This window comes from Petromyzon marinus, chromosome 68 (genome assembly GCF_048934315.1).
Source record: "Petromyzon marinus isolate PM22_M1 ecotype Great Lakes invasive population chromosome 68, UKy_Petmar_22M1.pri1.0, whole genome shotgun sequence".
In the NCBI taxonomy this organism is placed as follows: Eukaryota; Metazoa; Chordata; class Hyperoartia; order Petromyzontiformes; family Petromyzontidae; genus Petromyzon; species Petromyzon marinus.
The window spans coordinates 4,665,928-4,680,927 of NC_133734.1; the positions used below are offsets into that span (position 1 = coordinate 4,665,928).

The window sequence follows — 15,000 nt, forward strand, 5'->3', positions numbered from 1 at the left end:
GTGCCGCGCCCGTTTAGCCCCCTCGATCCGGCCGAACAAAAGCTGTTTCGGTATGCGGTGGCTGGGCATGCGGGCAACATGACCCAGCCAACGCAGCCTTGCCTGCCGGAGGAGCTCACCGATGGGACCTTGCCCAGATCTTTCAAGGATTTGTGAGCTCCTCACACAATCCAGCCTGGTTAAACCCAGGATGGATCGTAAGCAGGCTAGCCTAAATGTTTCTAACCGGCGAAGATGTTCCAATAAGGGGGTCCATGTTTCGCAAGCGTAGAGAAGGGAGGGAATGACCGTGGCCGAGAAGACCTGAAGCTTAGTGCCGAGCGACAGACCAGGTAGCTTCCACACAGCGTTACGCAACCGACGAAAAGATATTGCCGCTCGACTGATTCGGAGTGAGACCTCTGCTGTCAAACCGGAGCCGGTCATGACCACAGACACACACATACAGACACACATACAGAGACACACATACAGACACACATACAGAGACACACATACAGACACACATACAGACACACATACAGAGACACACATACAGACATCCATACAGACACACATACACACAGACACACATACATACACATACAGACACACACATACACATACAGACACACATATATACAGACACACATACAGACACTCAAACACACAGAGACACACATACAGACACACACACATACAGACACACATACAGACACACATACCTACACACATACATACAGACACACATACAGACACACATACATAGACACACATACAGACACACATACAGAAACACACATACAGACACACAGATACACGTACATAGACACACACACATACAGACACACATACATAGACACATATACACACATACAGACACACACATACAGACACACATACATACAGACACACATACAGACACTCAAACACAAAGAGACACATACAGACACACATACATGCAGACACACATACAGACACATACATACAAACACACACACATACAGACACACATACATACAGACACACATTTAGACACTCATACAGAGACACACATACAGACACACACACATACAGACACACATACAGACACACATACCTATACACATACATACAGACACACATACAGACACACGTACATAGACACACATACAGACACACATACAGAAACACACATACAGACACACACACATACAGACACACATACATAGACACACACACACAAACACACAAAAACATACACACAGACACACACACACAGACACACAGACACACACACACAGACACACACACAGACACACACAGACACACACACAGACACACAGACACACACACACAGACACACACACAGACACACACACAGACACACACACACAGACACACACACACAGACACACACACAGACACACACACACAGACACACACACACACAGACACACACACAGACGCACACACATAGACACACACACACAGACACACACAGACACAGACACACACAAACAGACACACACACAGACACACACACACAGACACACACAGACACACACACAGACACACACACACAGACACACACACACAGACACACACACACAGACACACACACACAGACACACGCACAGACACACACATACAAACACACACACACAAACACAGATACACACACAAACACACACACAGACACACACACAGACAGACACACACACAGACACACACACACACAGACACACACAGACACACACACACACACAAACACACACACACAAACACACACACACACAAACACACACAAACACACAGACACAAACACACACACAAACACACACACAGCAACAACCGCCATTCGCCACTAAGTGGCGGTGACGTCACAACGACACTTGTGCCAGGCTATGTGCACCCTGAGGCCACGTGAAGTGTCGAACGCCCGCTGTCAGGAGGTCACGGAGCAGACCCAGCAGGTGCCACCGGTCGACTGACTGAGATGACTGGCTGATGCACCACCTGTGCCCCCTACTGTGCCAATCTGCTGTGCTTTAGCCACCCGGCGCTCTGCTCGTTATTGTGAGCGTCGCTCCTCCGCCCTCCATCGTTGTTGGAGGGCGACTGCCTCCAACTGCCCAGTAGCGTCCTTCACGAGCCTCCTCCACAGAGGCCGATCTTGACACTGCTGGTACCAGTCATCCGCAAGTCCACTCAGCTCCACGTCCTCCTGTACCACATCACTCAATCTCTTCTCTAGCCCGTGCCGCGCCCGTTTAGCCCCCTCGATCCGGCCGAACAAAAGCTGTTTCGGTATGCGGTGGCTGGGCATGCGGGCAACATGACCCAGCCAACGCAGCCTTGCCTGCCGGAGGAGCTCACCGATGGGACCTTGCCCAGATCTTTCAAGGATTTGTGAGCTCCTCACACAATCCAGCCTGGTTAAACCCAGGATGGATCGTAAGCAGGCTAGCCTAAATGTTTCTAACCGGCGAAGATGTTCCAATAAGGGGGTCCATGTTTCGCAAGCGTAGAGAAGGGAGGGAATGACCGTGGCCGAGAAGACCTGAAGCTTAGTGCCGAGCGACAGACCAGGTAGCTTCCACACAGCGTTACGCAACCGACGAAAAGATATTGCCGCTCGACTGATTCGGAGTGAGACCTCTGCTGTCAAACCGGAGCCGGTCATGACCACAGACACACACATACAGACACACATACAGAGACACACATACAGACACACATACAGAGACACACATACAGACACACATACAGACACACATACAGAGACACACATACAGACATCCATACAGACACACATACACACAGACACACATACATACACATACAGACACACACATACACATACAGACACACATATATACAGACACACATACAGACACTCAAACACACAGAGACACACATACAGACACACACACATACAGACACACATACAGACACACATACCTACACACATACATACAGACACACATACAGACACACATACATAGACACACATACAGACACACATACAGAAACACACATACAGACACACAGATACACGTACATAGACACACACACATACAGACACACATACATAGACACATATACACACATACAGACACACACATACAGACACACATACATACAGACACACATACAGACACTCAAACACAAAGAGACACATACAGACACACATACATGCAGACACACATACAGACACATACATACAAACACACACACATACAGACACACATACATACAGACACACATTTAGACACTCATACAGAGACACACATACAGACACACACACATACAGACACACATACAGACACACGTACATAGACACACATACAGACACACATACAGAAACACACATACAGACACACACACATACAGACACACATACATAGACACACATACAGACACACATAGAGACACACATACAGACACACATACAGAGACACACATACAGACACACGTACATAGACACACATACATACAGGCACACATACAGACACACATATAGACACACATACACACATACAGACACACATACATACAGACACACACACATACACATACAGACACACACACATACAGACACACATACAGAGACACACATGCAGATACACACATACACATACAGACACATACACATACAGACATATACAGACACACATACAGATACACATACAGACACACACATACACATACAGATACACATACAAACACACAGAGACATACATAGACACTCAGACACACATACAGACACAATACATACAGACACAACACATACAGACACACACATACACATACAGACACACACATACACATACAGATACACATACAGATACACATACAGACACACACATACACATACAAACACACAGAGACATACATAGACACACAGACAGACACAACACATACAGACACACATACAGACACACTCAAACACACAGAGACTACTGCTACCACAACCACCGATCAGCGACCTCTACAACTCGCCGCTGTTTTGCCGTCGTGTGCGCGCACTTCCCCAGGAACGATTTTAGGGCAGCCGGCGTGAGGAGCTGAGGCCGGTGGAAGGAGGAAGGAGGAGGAGGCGATGGACGAAGCTCGCGCCTCAAAGCTGATCAAGGGAAAGAGGCCGCTGCTGAAGCAGTGGATCGGCCGGGACCCAACCTACCTGCTGGATCACCTGGACAGCAACGAGCTGATCCCTCGTGACAAGTACCTGGAGGCTCTTGACATCGCCGGAAAGGCGCAGAGAGCCAACTTCCTCATCGACGATTTCATCGGCAGGGACGAGTGCCTGGTGCTCATTAAGGCACTGGTCGCCCTGCAAGACAAGTACCCGCAGCTGAAGGGATGGTTCAGCGGTAGGTCGTCTTCATCGTCGTCGTCGTCGTCGTGAATACCATTGTGGTGATCGTGATGATGACCGTCGTCATGATTACCATCGTCATGATTACCATCATCATCATTACCATCATCATCATTACCAATATCATCATTACCAGCATTATCATTACTATCATCACCATCGTCATCATTACCATCATCATTACCATCATCATCATTACCATCATCATCATTACCAGCATTATCATTACTATCATCATCATTACCATGATCATTACCATCATCATCATTACCATCATCATTACCAGCATTATCATTACTATTATCATCATTACCATGATCATTACCATCAACATTACCAGCATTATCATTACTATCATCATCATCATTACCATGATCATTACCATCATCATCATTACCATCATCATTACCATCATCATCATTACCACCATCATCATTACCAGCATTATCATTACTATCATCACCATCGTCATCATTACCATGATCATTACCATCATCATCATTACCATCATCATTACCAGCATTATCATTACTATCATCATCATCATTACCATGATCATTACCATCATCATCATTACCATCATCATTACCAGCATTATCATTACTATCATCATCATCATCATGATCGTTACCATAATCATCATTACCATCATCATTACCAGCATTATCATTACTATCATCATCATTACCATGATCATTACCATCAACATTACCAGCATTATCATTACTATCATCATCATCATCATTACCATGATCATTACCATCATCATCATCATTACCATCATCATTACCATCATCATCATTACCATCATCATCATTACCGCCACTATCCTTTCAGGCAGTGAAACAGGAGTTGTGTGAAGACGTTCAAACCACCAAACAGACGCCCAGTGTTGCCAAGGCACCAAGTCTGCATTCACCACACGCGGGACTTGTGGCAGATGTTTTAAACAAACAGGCTCTGATAATACACGCATTGTCTGATAACAATAATATTATTATTGTATTCTTCGTCATGAGAACTCCTTTTCCGGTACCTAAACATGTTAATAGGTTTTCCCCCTTTTTTCTGGCAACAAAACAGCCGCGTCAAGATGTTAAAACACCAAACTGAAACCTTTTTACGAGGAATCGCTTCTGCTTTGAGCCACGATACTCGCGGTCAGAATGCAAACAAGAGACACTCTCTGATGAATATCTGTGGCATTGTCCTTGAAACTGGTTGGCTGTACGCCTTTTGGCATCGTCCTCTGGTCTAGCACCGCTTGAGACGAGGATCTCAAGAAAGCTGTCTCTGGTGTGGACCAATGTGTACACACCACAATCTCCTGTAGATGCCACTGGTTCTTCGCAGATGTAGATGCCACTGGTTCTTCGCAGATGTAGATGCCACTGGTTCTTCATGTTTTGCAGATGTAGATGCCACTGGTTCTTCACGTTCTGCAGATGTAGATGCCACTGGTTCTTTACGTTCTGCAGATGTAGATGCCACTGGTTCTTCACGTTCTGCAGATGTAGATGCCACTGGTTCTTCACGTTCTGCAGATGTAGATGCCACTGGTTCTTCACGTTCTGCAGATGTAGATGCCACTGGTTCTTCACGTTCTGCAGATGTAGATGCCACTGGTTCTTCGCGTTCTGCAGATGTAGATGCCACTGGTTCTTCATGTTCTGCAGATGTAGATGCCACTGGTTCTTCATGTTCTGCAGATGTAGATGCCACTGGTTCTTCAGGTTCTGCATATGTAGATGCCACTGGTTCTTCGTGTTCTGCAGATGTAGATGCCACTGGTTCTTCATGTTCTGCAGATGTAGATGCCACTGGTTCTTCACGTTTTGCAGATGTAAATGCCACTGGTTCTTCACGTTCTGCAGATAGATGCTACTGGTTCTTCACGTTCTGCAGATGTAGATGCCACTGGTTCTTCACGTTTTGCAGATGTAAATGCCACTGGTTCTTCACGTTCTGCAGATAGATGCCACTGGTTCTTCGTGTTCTGCAGATGTAGATGCCACTGGTTCTTCATGTTCTGCAGATGTAGATGCCACTGGTTCTTCACGTTTTGCAGATGTAAATGCCACTGGTTCTTCACGTTCTGCAGATAGATGCTACTGGTTCTTCACGTTCTGCAGATGTAGATACCACAGCCATCTGTTCAACTTACGAGTCTTGTTCCGAACAGGCAACCGGACCATATCGTACAAGTTTTGTTCGTATCTGTGAGAGTCCGTAAGTCAAATGTCCGTGAGTAGAGGAGTCCCTGGGTGTCTTATTTGGTGGTTTGACAATCTTAACTCCCCCTGTTTCATTGCCAGAGCAGAGTTTTAACTCCCTATTGTTATTTAATATATATTTTGTCCCAATACTACCACCCAAAAAAAAGGCATATCCCATAGATATACAACATTCATTCATTCTTTGATTCACTCGACAGAGATCCAGTACCCCACCGCGGGCGCGGTATCTGTCCAGCTCCCGGAAGCGTTACCGGCAGTGTCTCCGCCTCCTGCTCCCGTTGCGTCATCATTCGAGGCGAAGCTGCAAGCTTGCGGCGACGACAAGGAGCTCCAGCGGAGGATCGTTCCTCTGACGCCGCAGCTCGTGCAAGCCCTGCAGGGCGACCTCCTGCCGATACTCAACGAGCTGCGCTCCAAGGAGGTCATCACGGCGGCCGAGAAAGATGTGAGGCTCTCGTCGGCGGCGGCGTCGGATAGAAATCGTTGGGGGGGAAAAAAATCACCATCAGCGAAATCATCAGAGATATCATCGTGTTGATGTGTGTGTGCTGACGTTGCTGTGTGTGTGTTGTGTTGATGATGTTACGTGTGTCGTGTTGATGTTGTGTGTGTGTCGTGTTGACGATGTGTGTGTGTCGTGTTGATGATGTGTGTGTGTGTGTGTCGTGTTAATGTTGTGTTTGTGTTGATGTGTGAAAAACAACCTACCTCCTCGCGGTGCTGGACGGGAAACTCTGTCGTGGACAGTGCTGTGGGGGGAGGGCCAATTCCGATTGACCTCTCCCCTCAATGACCACTACAGTGGCTAAACGAGGGCTCTGGATGGGTGCGAGGGGCTGGTAACCCCTCCAACTTCAATAAATTACCACTTATCCACGAATTAAATATGTAACTAATAAGCTTGTGCCGGAGGCCCCGGGGGGTCACGTGTCTATGATGTCTCCTGGCCAAACCCCAATTGGCGGAGCCAGGAGATTGAATCTTTACCCTCGGGGCTCCTCCAGAAACAACGAAAAGCCACTTCGCGTGGCCACATGGAATGTTGGAATGCTCACTGCGGAGGAGAGGCTGCCATTCCTCTGTCGGGACCTGGACCGGTACCGCCTGGATCTCTGTGGCATTCAGAAGATCCGGTGGACCGGTGCTGGCTGCTGCCACCATGAGGGGTGGACAGTCCTCTACTCGGGGCAGGAGACTGCCAAACAACAGGGTGTGGCTCTTCTTTTGAACAAAAGAATGAAGAGGGCGTGGGAGCATGGCGGTGAGGTGTGGGAAGCTGTAAGTCCCAGGCTACTTTGGGCTCGCCTTCCCCTCAATCAGAGGGGAGGAGTGGTGGTCGTGGTTAATTATGTCCCCACCGAAGACGAACATCCATGGAGGGATGCAGGAAAAGCTGATTAGTCAGATGCCTTCTATGACCTCCTGTCACAGGTGCTGGCTAAAGTGGCCCCTCGGGATAGAGTCATCTTTTTGGGTGACTTCAATGCCCGAGTTGGTCATGATGCTGGCACCTGGTCTGGAGTGATTGGAAGGCATGGGCCAGCTCAGCTCAATAACAACGGTAGGAGGCTGCTAGATTTTTGTGCAGCCCATGGGCTTGTAATTACCAACACGCTGTTGCGGCATCGGCACATCCAAACAAACATCATGGATGCATGCCGGGTCCAAGCAAGAACATCTGCTGGACTACATAGTGACGGACCAGCGGATGTGGGCCTATGCACAGACTGTAACAACTACAGGGGCATCTCACTCCTCAGTGTGCCGGGAAAGGTCCTGGCAAGGATTCTTCAACATCGCCTTGCCAGGCACGCTGAGGAGAGGCTTGCGGAGCCCCAATGTGGTTTCAGGAAAGGGTGGTCCTGCACAGATGCCATATTTTCTGTCCGTCTGCTACAGCAGAGGTGTAGGGAATTCCAACAAGACCTACATCTCTGCTTTATTGACCTGGTCAAGGCCTATGATACTATCAGTAGGCCTGGGCTCTGGGTTGTTCTTCGTGCTTTTGGAGTCCCTGACCCTCTGCTCACGATCATTAAGGACCTTCATGATGATGAGCGGGCCCGGGTAAAACTACATTGCTGGGAGTCAGAGCCATTCCCTGTACACCTTGGGGTGTGACAGGGATGTCCTCTGGCTCCCACATTATTTAACATCTATTTTGACCACGTAGTTCATGAAGCCTTCAATAGCTCTACCGGGGGAATCTCCATTTGGTACAGATATAATGGGAGGCTGATCGATGCCCAGGTGCGGTCAAGGGATGGCTCTCTATTGCTCAACTACGTTATGTATGCCGATGATTTGGTAATAGCTGCTCATTCAGAGGAGCAGTTGGAGACGCTGCTGCTGCGACTGCAGCGTGCCACTAAGAGATGGGGCCTTACCATCAGCCCCACCAAAACTAAGCACCTGCCTGGGTATTTTGTACCATCGGACACTCCCCCCCCCACAACTCCCAAACGGTGATGGGGCAGTTGTGGAGAGAGTGGAGAGTTTCCCATACCTGGGCAGCGTGCTTATGACCGGCTCCAGCTTAACAGTACGGAGCTGTCGCTCCGTACTAAGCTTCAGGTCTTCTCGGCCACAGTCATTCTCTCCTTTCTCTACGCTTGCGAAACGTGGAACCCCCTAATGGAACATCTTCGCCGGTTAGAAACATTTAGGCTAGCCTGCCTACGATCCATCCTGGGTTTAACCAGGCTGGATTGTGTGAGGAGCTCACAAATCCTTGAAAGATCTGGACAAGGTCCCATCGGTGAGCTCCTTTGGCAGGCAAGGCTGCGTTGGCTGGGTCAAGTAGCCCGCATGCCCAGCCACTGCATGCCTAAACAGCTTTTGTTTGGCCAGATCGAGGGGGCTAAACGGGCGCGGCACAGGCTAGAGAAGAGATGGAGTGATGTGGTACAGGAGGATGTGGAGCTGAGTGGACTTGCCGATGACCGGTACCAGCGGTGTCAAGATCGGCCTCTGTGGAAGAGGCTCGTGAAGGAAGCTACTGGGCAGTTGGAGGCAGTCACCCTCCAACAACAACGGAGGGCGGAGGAGCGACGCTCAAAACAACGAGCGGAGCTCCGGGTGGCTAAAGCACAGCAGGTTGGCACAGGTGGTGCATCAGCCAGTCATCTCAGTCATCTCAGTCAGTCGACCTGTGGCACTTGGGTCTGCCCCGTGACCTCCTGCCATCGGGCGTTCGACACTTCACGTGGCCTCAAGCTGCACATAGCTTGGCACAAGCGTCGTGGTGATGTCACTGCCACTTAGTGGCGAATGGCGGTTGTTGTTGTGTGTGTCGTGTTGATGATGCTGTCTGTGTGTGTCGTGTTGATGTGTGTGTGTGTCGTGTTGATGATGTGTGTGTGTGTGTGTGTCTTGTCGTTGTGGTTGTTTGAGAGAAGAAGGTCAACAATGGAGGTGTTGTGTGTGTGTTGATGTGTGTGTGTGTCGTGTTGATGATGCTGTGTGTGTGTGTCGTGTTGATATGTGTGTGTCGTGTTGATGATGTGTGTGTGTCGTGTTGATGATGCTGTGTGTGTTGATGTGTGTGTGTCGTGTTGTCGTTGTGGTTGTTTGAGAGTAGAAGGTCAAGGCCAGGTCAAACAATGGAGGTGCCGCTGCCGCCACTGAGCTGCTGGACATCGTCGAGCAGAAGGGCCGCCGCGAGGCGCGGAAGTTCTGGCTGGCGCTGTGGGCCACGCGTGACACCTACACACGCCTGCTGGACATCTTCGACGAGTTCTGAGTGGCCCGGGCAAAAATGAAAGACCGAAGAGCCGCGTGGGACGTGGACCCTGGAGTTTGTGTGCGTGTGTGTCTCTCCGTATGCCTGTGTGTGTGTGTCTCTATATGTGTCTCTCCGTGTGTGTTTATGTGTGTCTCTCTCCTTATGTCTGTGTGTGTGTCTCTCTGTGTGTCTCTCCGTGTATGTATGTGTGTGTCTCTATGTGTGTCTCTCCGTGTGTCTGTGTGTGCGTGTGTCTCTATGTGTATCTCTACGTGTGTCTCTCTCCGTATGTCTGTGTGTGTGTCTCTATATGAGTGGGGAGCGGTAGTGTAGTGGTTAGCGCGCTGCGCTATGAACCTGACGACCCAGGTTCGATTCCCGCTCACGGCCAACACCAGTGATGATTATCTGAACCAGTCCTGGGCTTCCCCTAGGTCGACTCAGCCTCAAATGAGTACCTGGTGCAGTGTGTAAACATTGCCACTAGGGAGACAAAGGCGGTCGGGCGTGGTGCTGGCCACTCACCCCCTCGTGTACCGTTCCGGCCTTCATAGGTGCTCGCTAACAGCACTTGCCCCTACAGTCTGTTAAGGCTACACGGGGGATCTTTATCTTTGTCTCTGTAGGTGTCTCTCCGGGTGTGTGTGGGTCTCTTTGGCTCTGTCTCCTGCCACCATGAGATGTGGCCAGTCCTCAACTAGGGGCAGGAGACTCCCAAGACAATCAGCTTCCCGCTTTGTCTCACGGATCCTCCGACCCACCCTGTAAATCATCCATCCAGCTACTCACCCTTCTTCATTTTAATTAGTGTGATTCCCTATAGTAACATAGATTACTAATCTACTAATAATCTATTATATTTACAGTTTGAGTAGCACGACGTTTCGCTGGTAATAACATTCAGCATCATCGGGCAATTCGCCATTCTGGCAATTCGTGGCTGTTATTCTCCACAAACGTTGCTTTTGTGACCCAGGATAGTGACATCTTGAGATGCACCTATTGTCAATCAGAGAAAACGTGCTCTGTGTCTTTCCTTCACGTAAATTGCTGGTCCCAAAAGCAAAGTTTTGTGGGGGAACAAATAGCCAATAAAAAATATAACACCTTACATTGTGACCTACCAACCCATAGTAATAGGTTGTTACCCTTTTAGCTGGCACATCTTGTTACTGGCAAAGGAGGTCTCATAATGTAAAGGCTTACCCCGAGCTCTCAATACTCTGATAGTGCGCTGTTTTTGAGTTGTACGCCTTTTGGCGTCTTCTGGTCCAACACCAGTGGAGACTAAAGGGCTCTAAGAAAAGCCGTCTCGGGTGTGGACCAATCAAATTCATGGACAGTGCCAATATTATTATCAGAGTTGTCTCCTTTTGTTTGCATTTTTGACTGCTTGTGTTGTGGTTATTGCAAACATGATGCCTTGTATAAACGTGTCAATTTTTGTGCCAACTAAAAGGGTAAAAACCTATTACTATATCTTGTTACTGGCAAAGGAGGTCTCATAATGTAAATAAACTACCAACCCAGCCTGCCTCGTCACAGGAAATTATTGATGATGGCATGCGCACACACACACACGTATACAAAGACAAAGATCCCCCATGTAGCCTCAACAGGCGTTTGGGACAAGTGCTGTTAGCGAGGAGCACCTATGAAGGCAGAAACGGCACGCGAGGGGGTGGGTGGCCAGCACCACACACATACACGTGTATATACATATACCTAGACACGTGTGTATGTATATGTACACACAAATATATACACATGAATATGTATACGTGTGTATATGTACACACAAAGATATATGCATACACACAAAGGTATATACACACACACGAGTGTATATATACACACACACAACGGTATATACATACACACGAGTGTATATATACACACAACGGTATATACACACGGGTAAAGAAGTTCCTTGGACACGTCCATTCTAGAAAAGGTTAAGTCTTTATTTTTTAAGTAATTTTGTAGATACAGCTTGTTGTGCCATAGCAACCGGAGCACACACACCCACCACTAAACACACACACACACTAAACACACACACACACCCACTAAACATACACACACACACTAAACACACCCACTAAACACACACACACACCCACTAAACACACACACACCCCACTAAACACACACACACACCCCCGCTAAACAAACACACACACACACCCACTAAACACACCCACTAAACACACACACTAAACACACACGCACGCACCACTAAACACACACACGCACACCCCCACTGAACACACACACACACCCACCACTAAACACATGCACCCATCTAGGATCTCGTGGGGGGGTCACCTGGTACCATGGGTTTTTACCCGAGGGCCCCTAGCGGGGGATGTCCCACGGTTTCCCAGTTCCAGGAGATGTGTGTTTAATGCGTTATCTGTAGACTCATCCACTGATCACCTGTTACCCCATCATTTTCTTTGAACCTATCTGCGTGACTTTCCGAAATGACCCAAAGAATATGCCGTGGCACCATTCCAACTCGATCTCGTTCCTTGTTTATCCCAATTGGCACTAGGCGTTCTCGCAAAGAACGCGGTTCCCCTATAATCACATTCATCATCACGTGATCACTCTATAACCACATTCATCATCACGTGATCACCCTATAATCACATTCATCACGTGATCACCCTATAATCACATTCATCATCACGTGATCACCCTATAATCACAATCATCATCACGTGACCTGTACCCCTATAATCACATTCATCACCACGTGACCTGTACCCCTATAATCACATTCATCATCACGTGACCTGTACCCCTATAATCACAATCATCATCACGTGACCTGTACCCCTATAATCACATTCATCATCACGTGACCTGTACCCCTATAATCACAATCATCACCACGTGACCTGTACCCCTATAATCACATTCATCATCACGTGATCTGTACCCCTATAATCACAATCATCATCACGTGATCACCCTATAATCACAATCATCATCATGTGATCTGTACCCCTATAATCACATTCATCATCGTGTATCCCAATTGGCGTAACGAAAACTACTTATGTCATTACAACAAAATTAACAAACACAAAACAACCATCAAATAAAATTACTCGGTGAAATTAAATTGTATTTTTATTGTTGTCGCATCAAGTACACAGACACAGCCAGGTCCTGTCAGGCCTTGTCAGGCCCAGTCAGACCCAGTCAGACCTAGTCAGGCTTTGTCAGGCTTTGTCAGGCCCTGTCAGACCTAGTCAGGCTTTGTCAGGCCCTGTCAGGCCTTATCAGGCCTAGTCAGGCCCTGTCAGGCCTTGTCAGGCCCAGTCAGACCCAGTCAGACCTAGTCAGGCTTTATCAGGCTTTGTCATGCCCTGTCAGGCCTAGTCAGGCCTAGTCAGGCCCTGTCAGGTTCTGTCAGGCTTTGTCAGGCCCTGTCAGGACTAGTCAGGCCTTGTCAGGCCTTGTCAGGCTTTGTCAGGCTTTGTCAGGCCCTGACAGGCCTACTCAGACCCAGTCAGACCCAGTCAGGCTTTGTCAGGCCCTGTCAGGCCTAGTCAGGCCTAGTCAGGCCTTGTCAGACCCAGTCAGACCCAGTCAGGCTTTTTCAGGCTTTGTCAGGCCTAGTCAGGCCTAGTCAGGCCTTGTCAGACCCAGTCAGGCCCTGTCAGGCCTTGTCAGGCTTTGTCAGGCCTTGTCAGGCTTTGTCAGAACTAGTCAGCCCCAGTCAGGACGTGTCAGGCTTTGTCAGGCCCAGTCAGACCTAGTCAGGCTTTGTCACGCTATGCCAGACCTAGTCAGGCCGTGTCAGGCTTTGTCAGGCCCTGTCAGGCCTAGAAAGGCCCTGCCAGGCCCTGTCAAGCCCTGTCAGGACTAGTCAGGCCTTATCAGGCCTTGTCAGGCTTTGTCAGGCCTTGGCAGACCCAGTCAGACCCAGTCAGGCCTAGTCAGGCTTTGTCAGGCTTTGTCAGCCCTTGTTAGGCTTTGTCAGGCCTTGTCAGACCCAGTCAGACCCAGTCAGGCCTAGTCAGGCTTTGTCACGCCTAGTCAGGCTTTGTCAGGCCTTGTCAGACTTTGTCACGCCGTGCCAGACCTAGAAAGGCCCTGTCAGGCCTAGAAAGGCCCTGCCAGGCCCTGTCAAGCCCTGTCAGAACTAGTCAGGCCTTATCAGGCCTTGTCAGGCTTTGTCAGGCCTTGGCAGACCCAGTCAGACCCAGTCAGGCCTAGTCAGGCTTTGTCAGGCTTTGTCAGCCCTTGTTAGGCTTTGTCAGGCCTTGTCAGACCCAGTCAGACCCAGTCAGGCCTAGTCAGGCTTTGTCACGCCTAGTCAGGCTTTGTCAGGCCTTGTCAGGCTTTGTCATGCCTTGTCAGGCTTGTCAGACCCAGTCAGGCCTAGTCAGGCTTTGTCAGACCTAGTCAGACTTTGTCACGCCGTGCCAGACCTAGAAAGGCCCTGCCAGGCTCAGTCAGGCCCTGTCAGGCCTAGTCAAGCCCTGTCAGGCCCAGTCAGGCCCTGTCAGGCCTTCTCAGGCCTAGTCAGGCCCTGTCAGGCCTAGTCAGGCCTAGTCAGGACTAGTCAGGCCGTGTCAGGCCCAGTCAGGTCCTGTCAGGTCCTGTCAGGCCCAGTCAGGCCCAGTCAGTCCATGTCAGGCCCAGTCTGGCCCAGTCTGGCCCAGTCAGGCCCTGTCAGG

General features: G+C 49.0%; 2 protein-coding genes across 3 annotated transcripts in view; one reads left to right on the top strand and one right to left on the bottom strand.

The window, feature by feature from the left end:
* Window positions 1-13,436, top strand: part of LOC116956964 (uncharacterized) — a 15,577-nt gene extending 2,141 nt beyond the window's left edge. The window contains exons 2-4 of the mRNA XM_032978854.2: window positions 3,999-4,337; window positions 6,777-7,024; window positions 10,160-13,436. Of these exons, the coding sequence (XP_032834745.2) occupies window positions 4,064-4,337; window positions 6,777-7,024; window positions 10,160-10,321 (684 nt within the window). The 5' untranslated portion in view covers window positions 3,999-4,063 and the 3' untranslated portion in view covers window positions 10,322-13,436. The remainder of the gene's footprint in view (window positions 1-3,998; window positions 4,338-6,776; window positions 7,025-10,159) is intronic.
* POLR3A (RNA polymerase III subunit A) overlaps window positions 13,427-15,000 on the bottom strand; it is a 92,182-nt gene continuing 90,608 nt past the window's right edge. For both annotated transcript variants that reach the window (XM_076054824.1, XM_032978694.2), the window contains one exon: window positions 13,427-15,000. This exon is cut by the window's right edge and continues 181 nt beyond it. The gene's annotated coding sequence lies outside the window, so the exon portion shown is untranslated.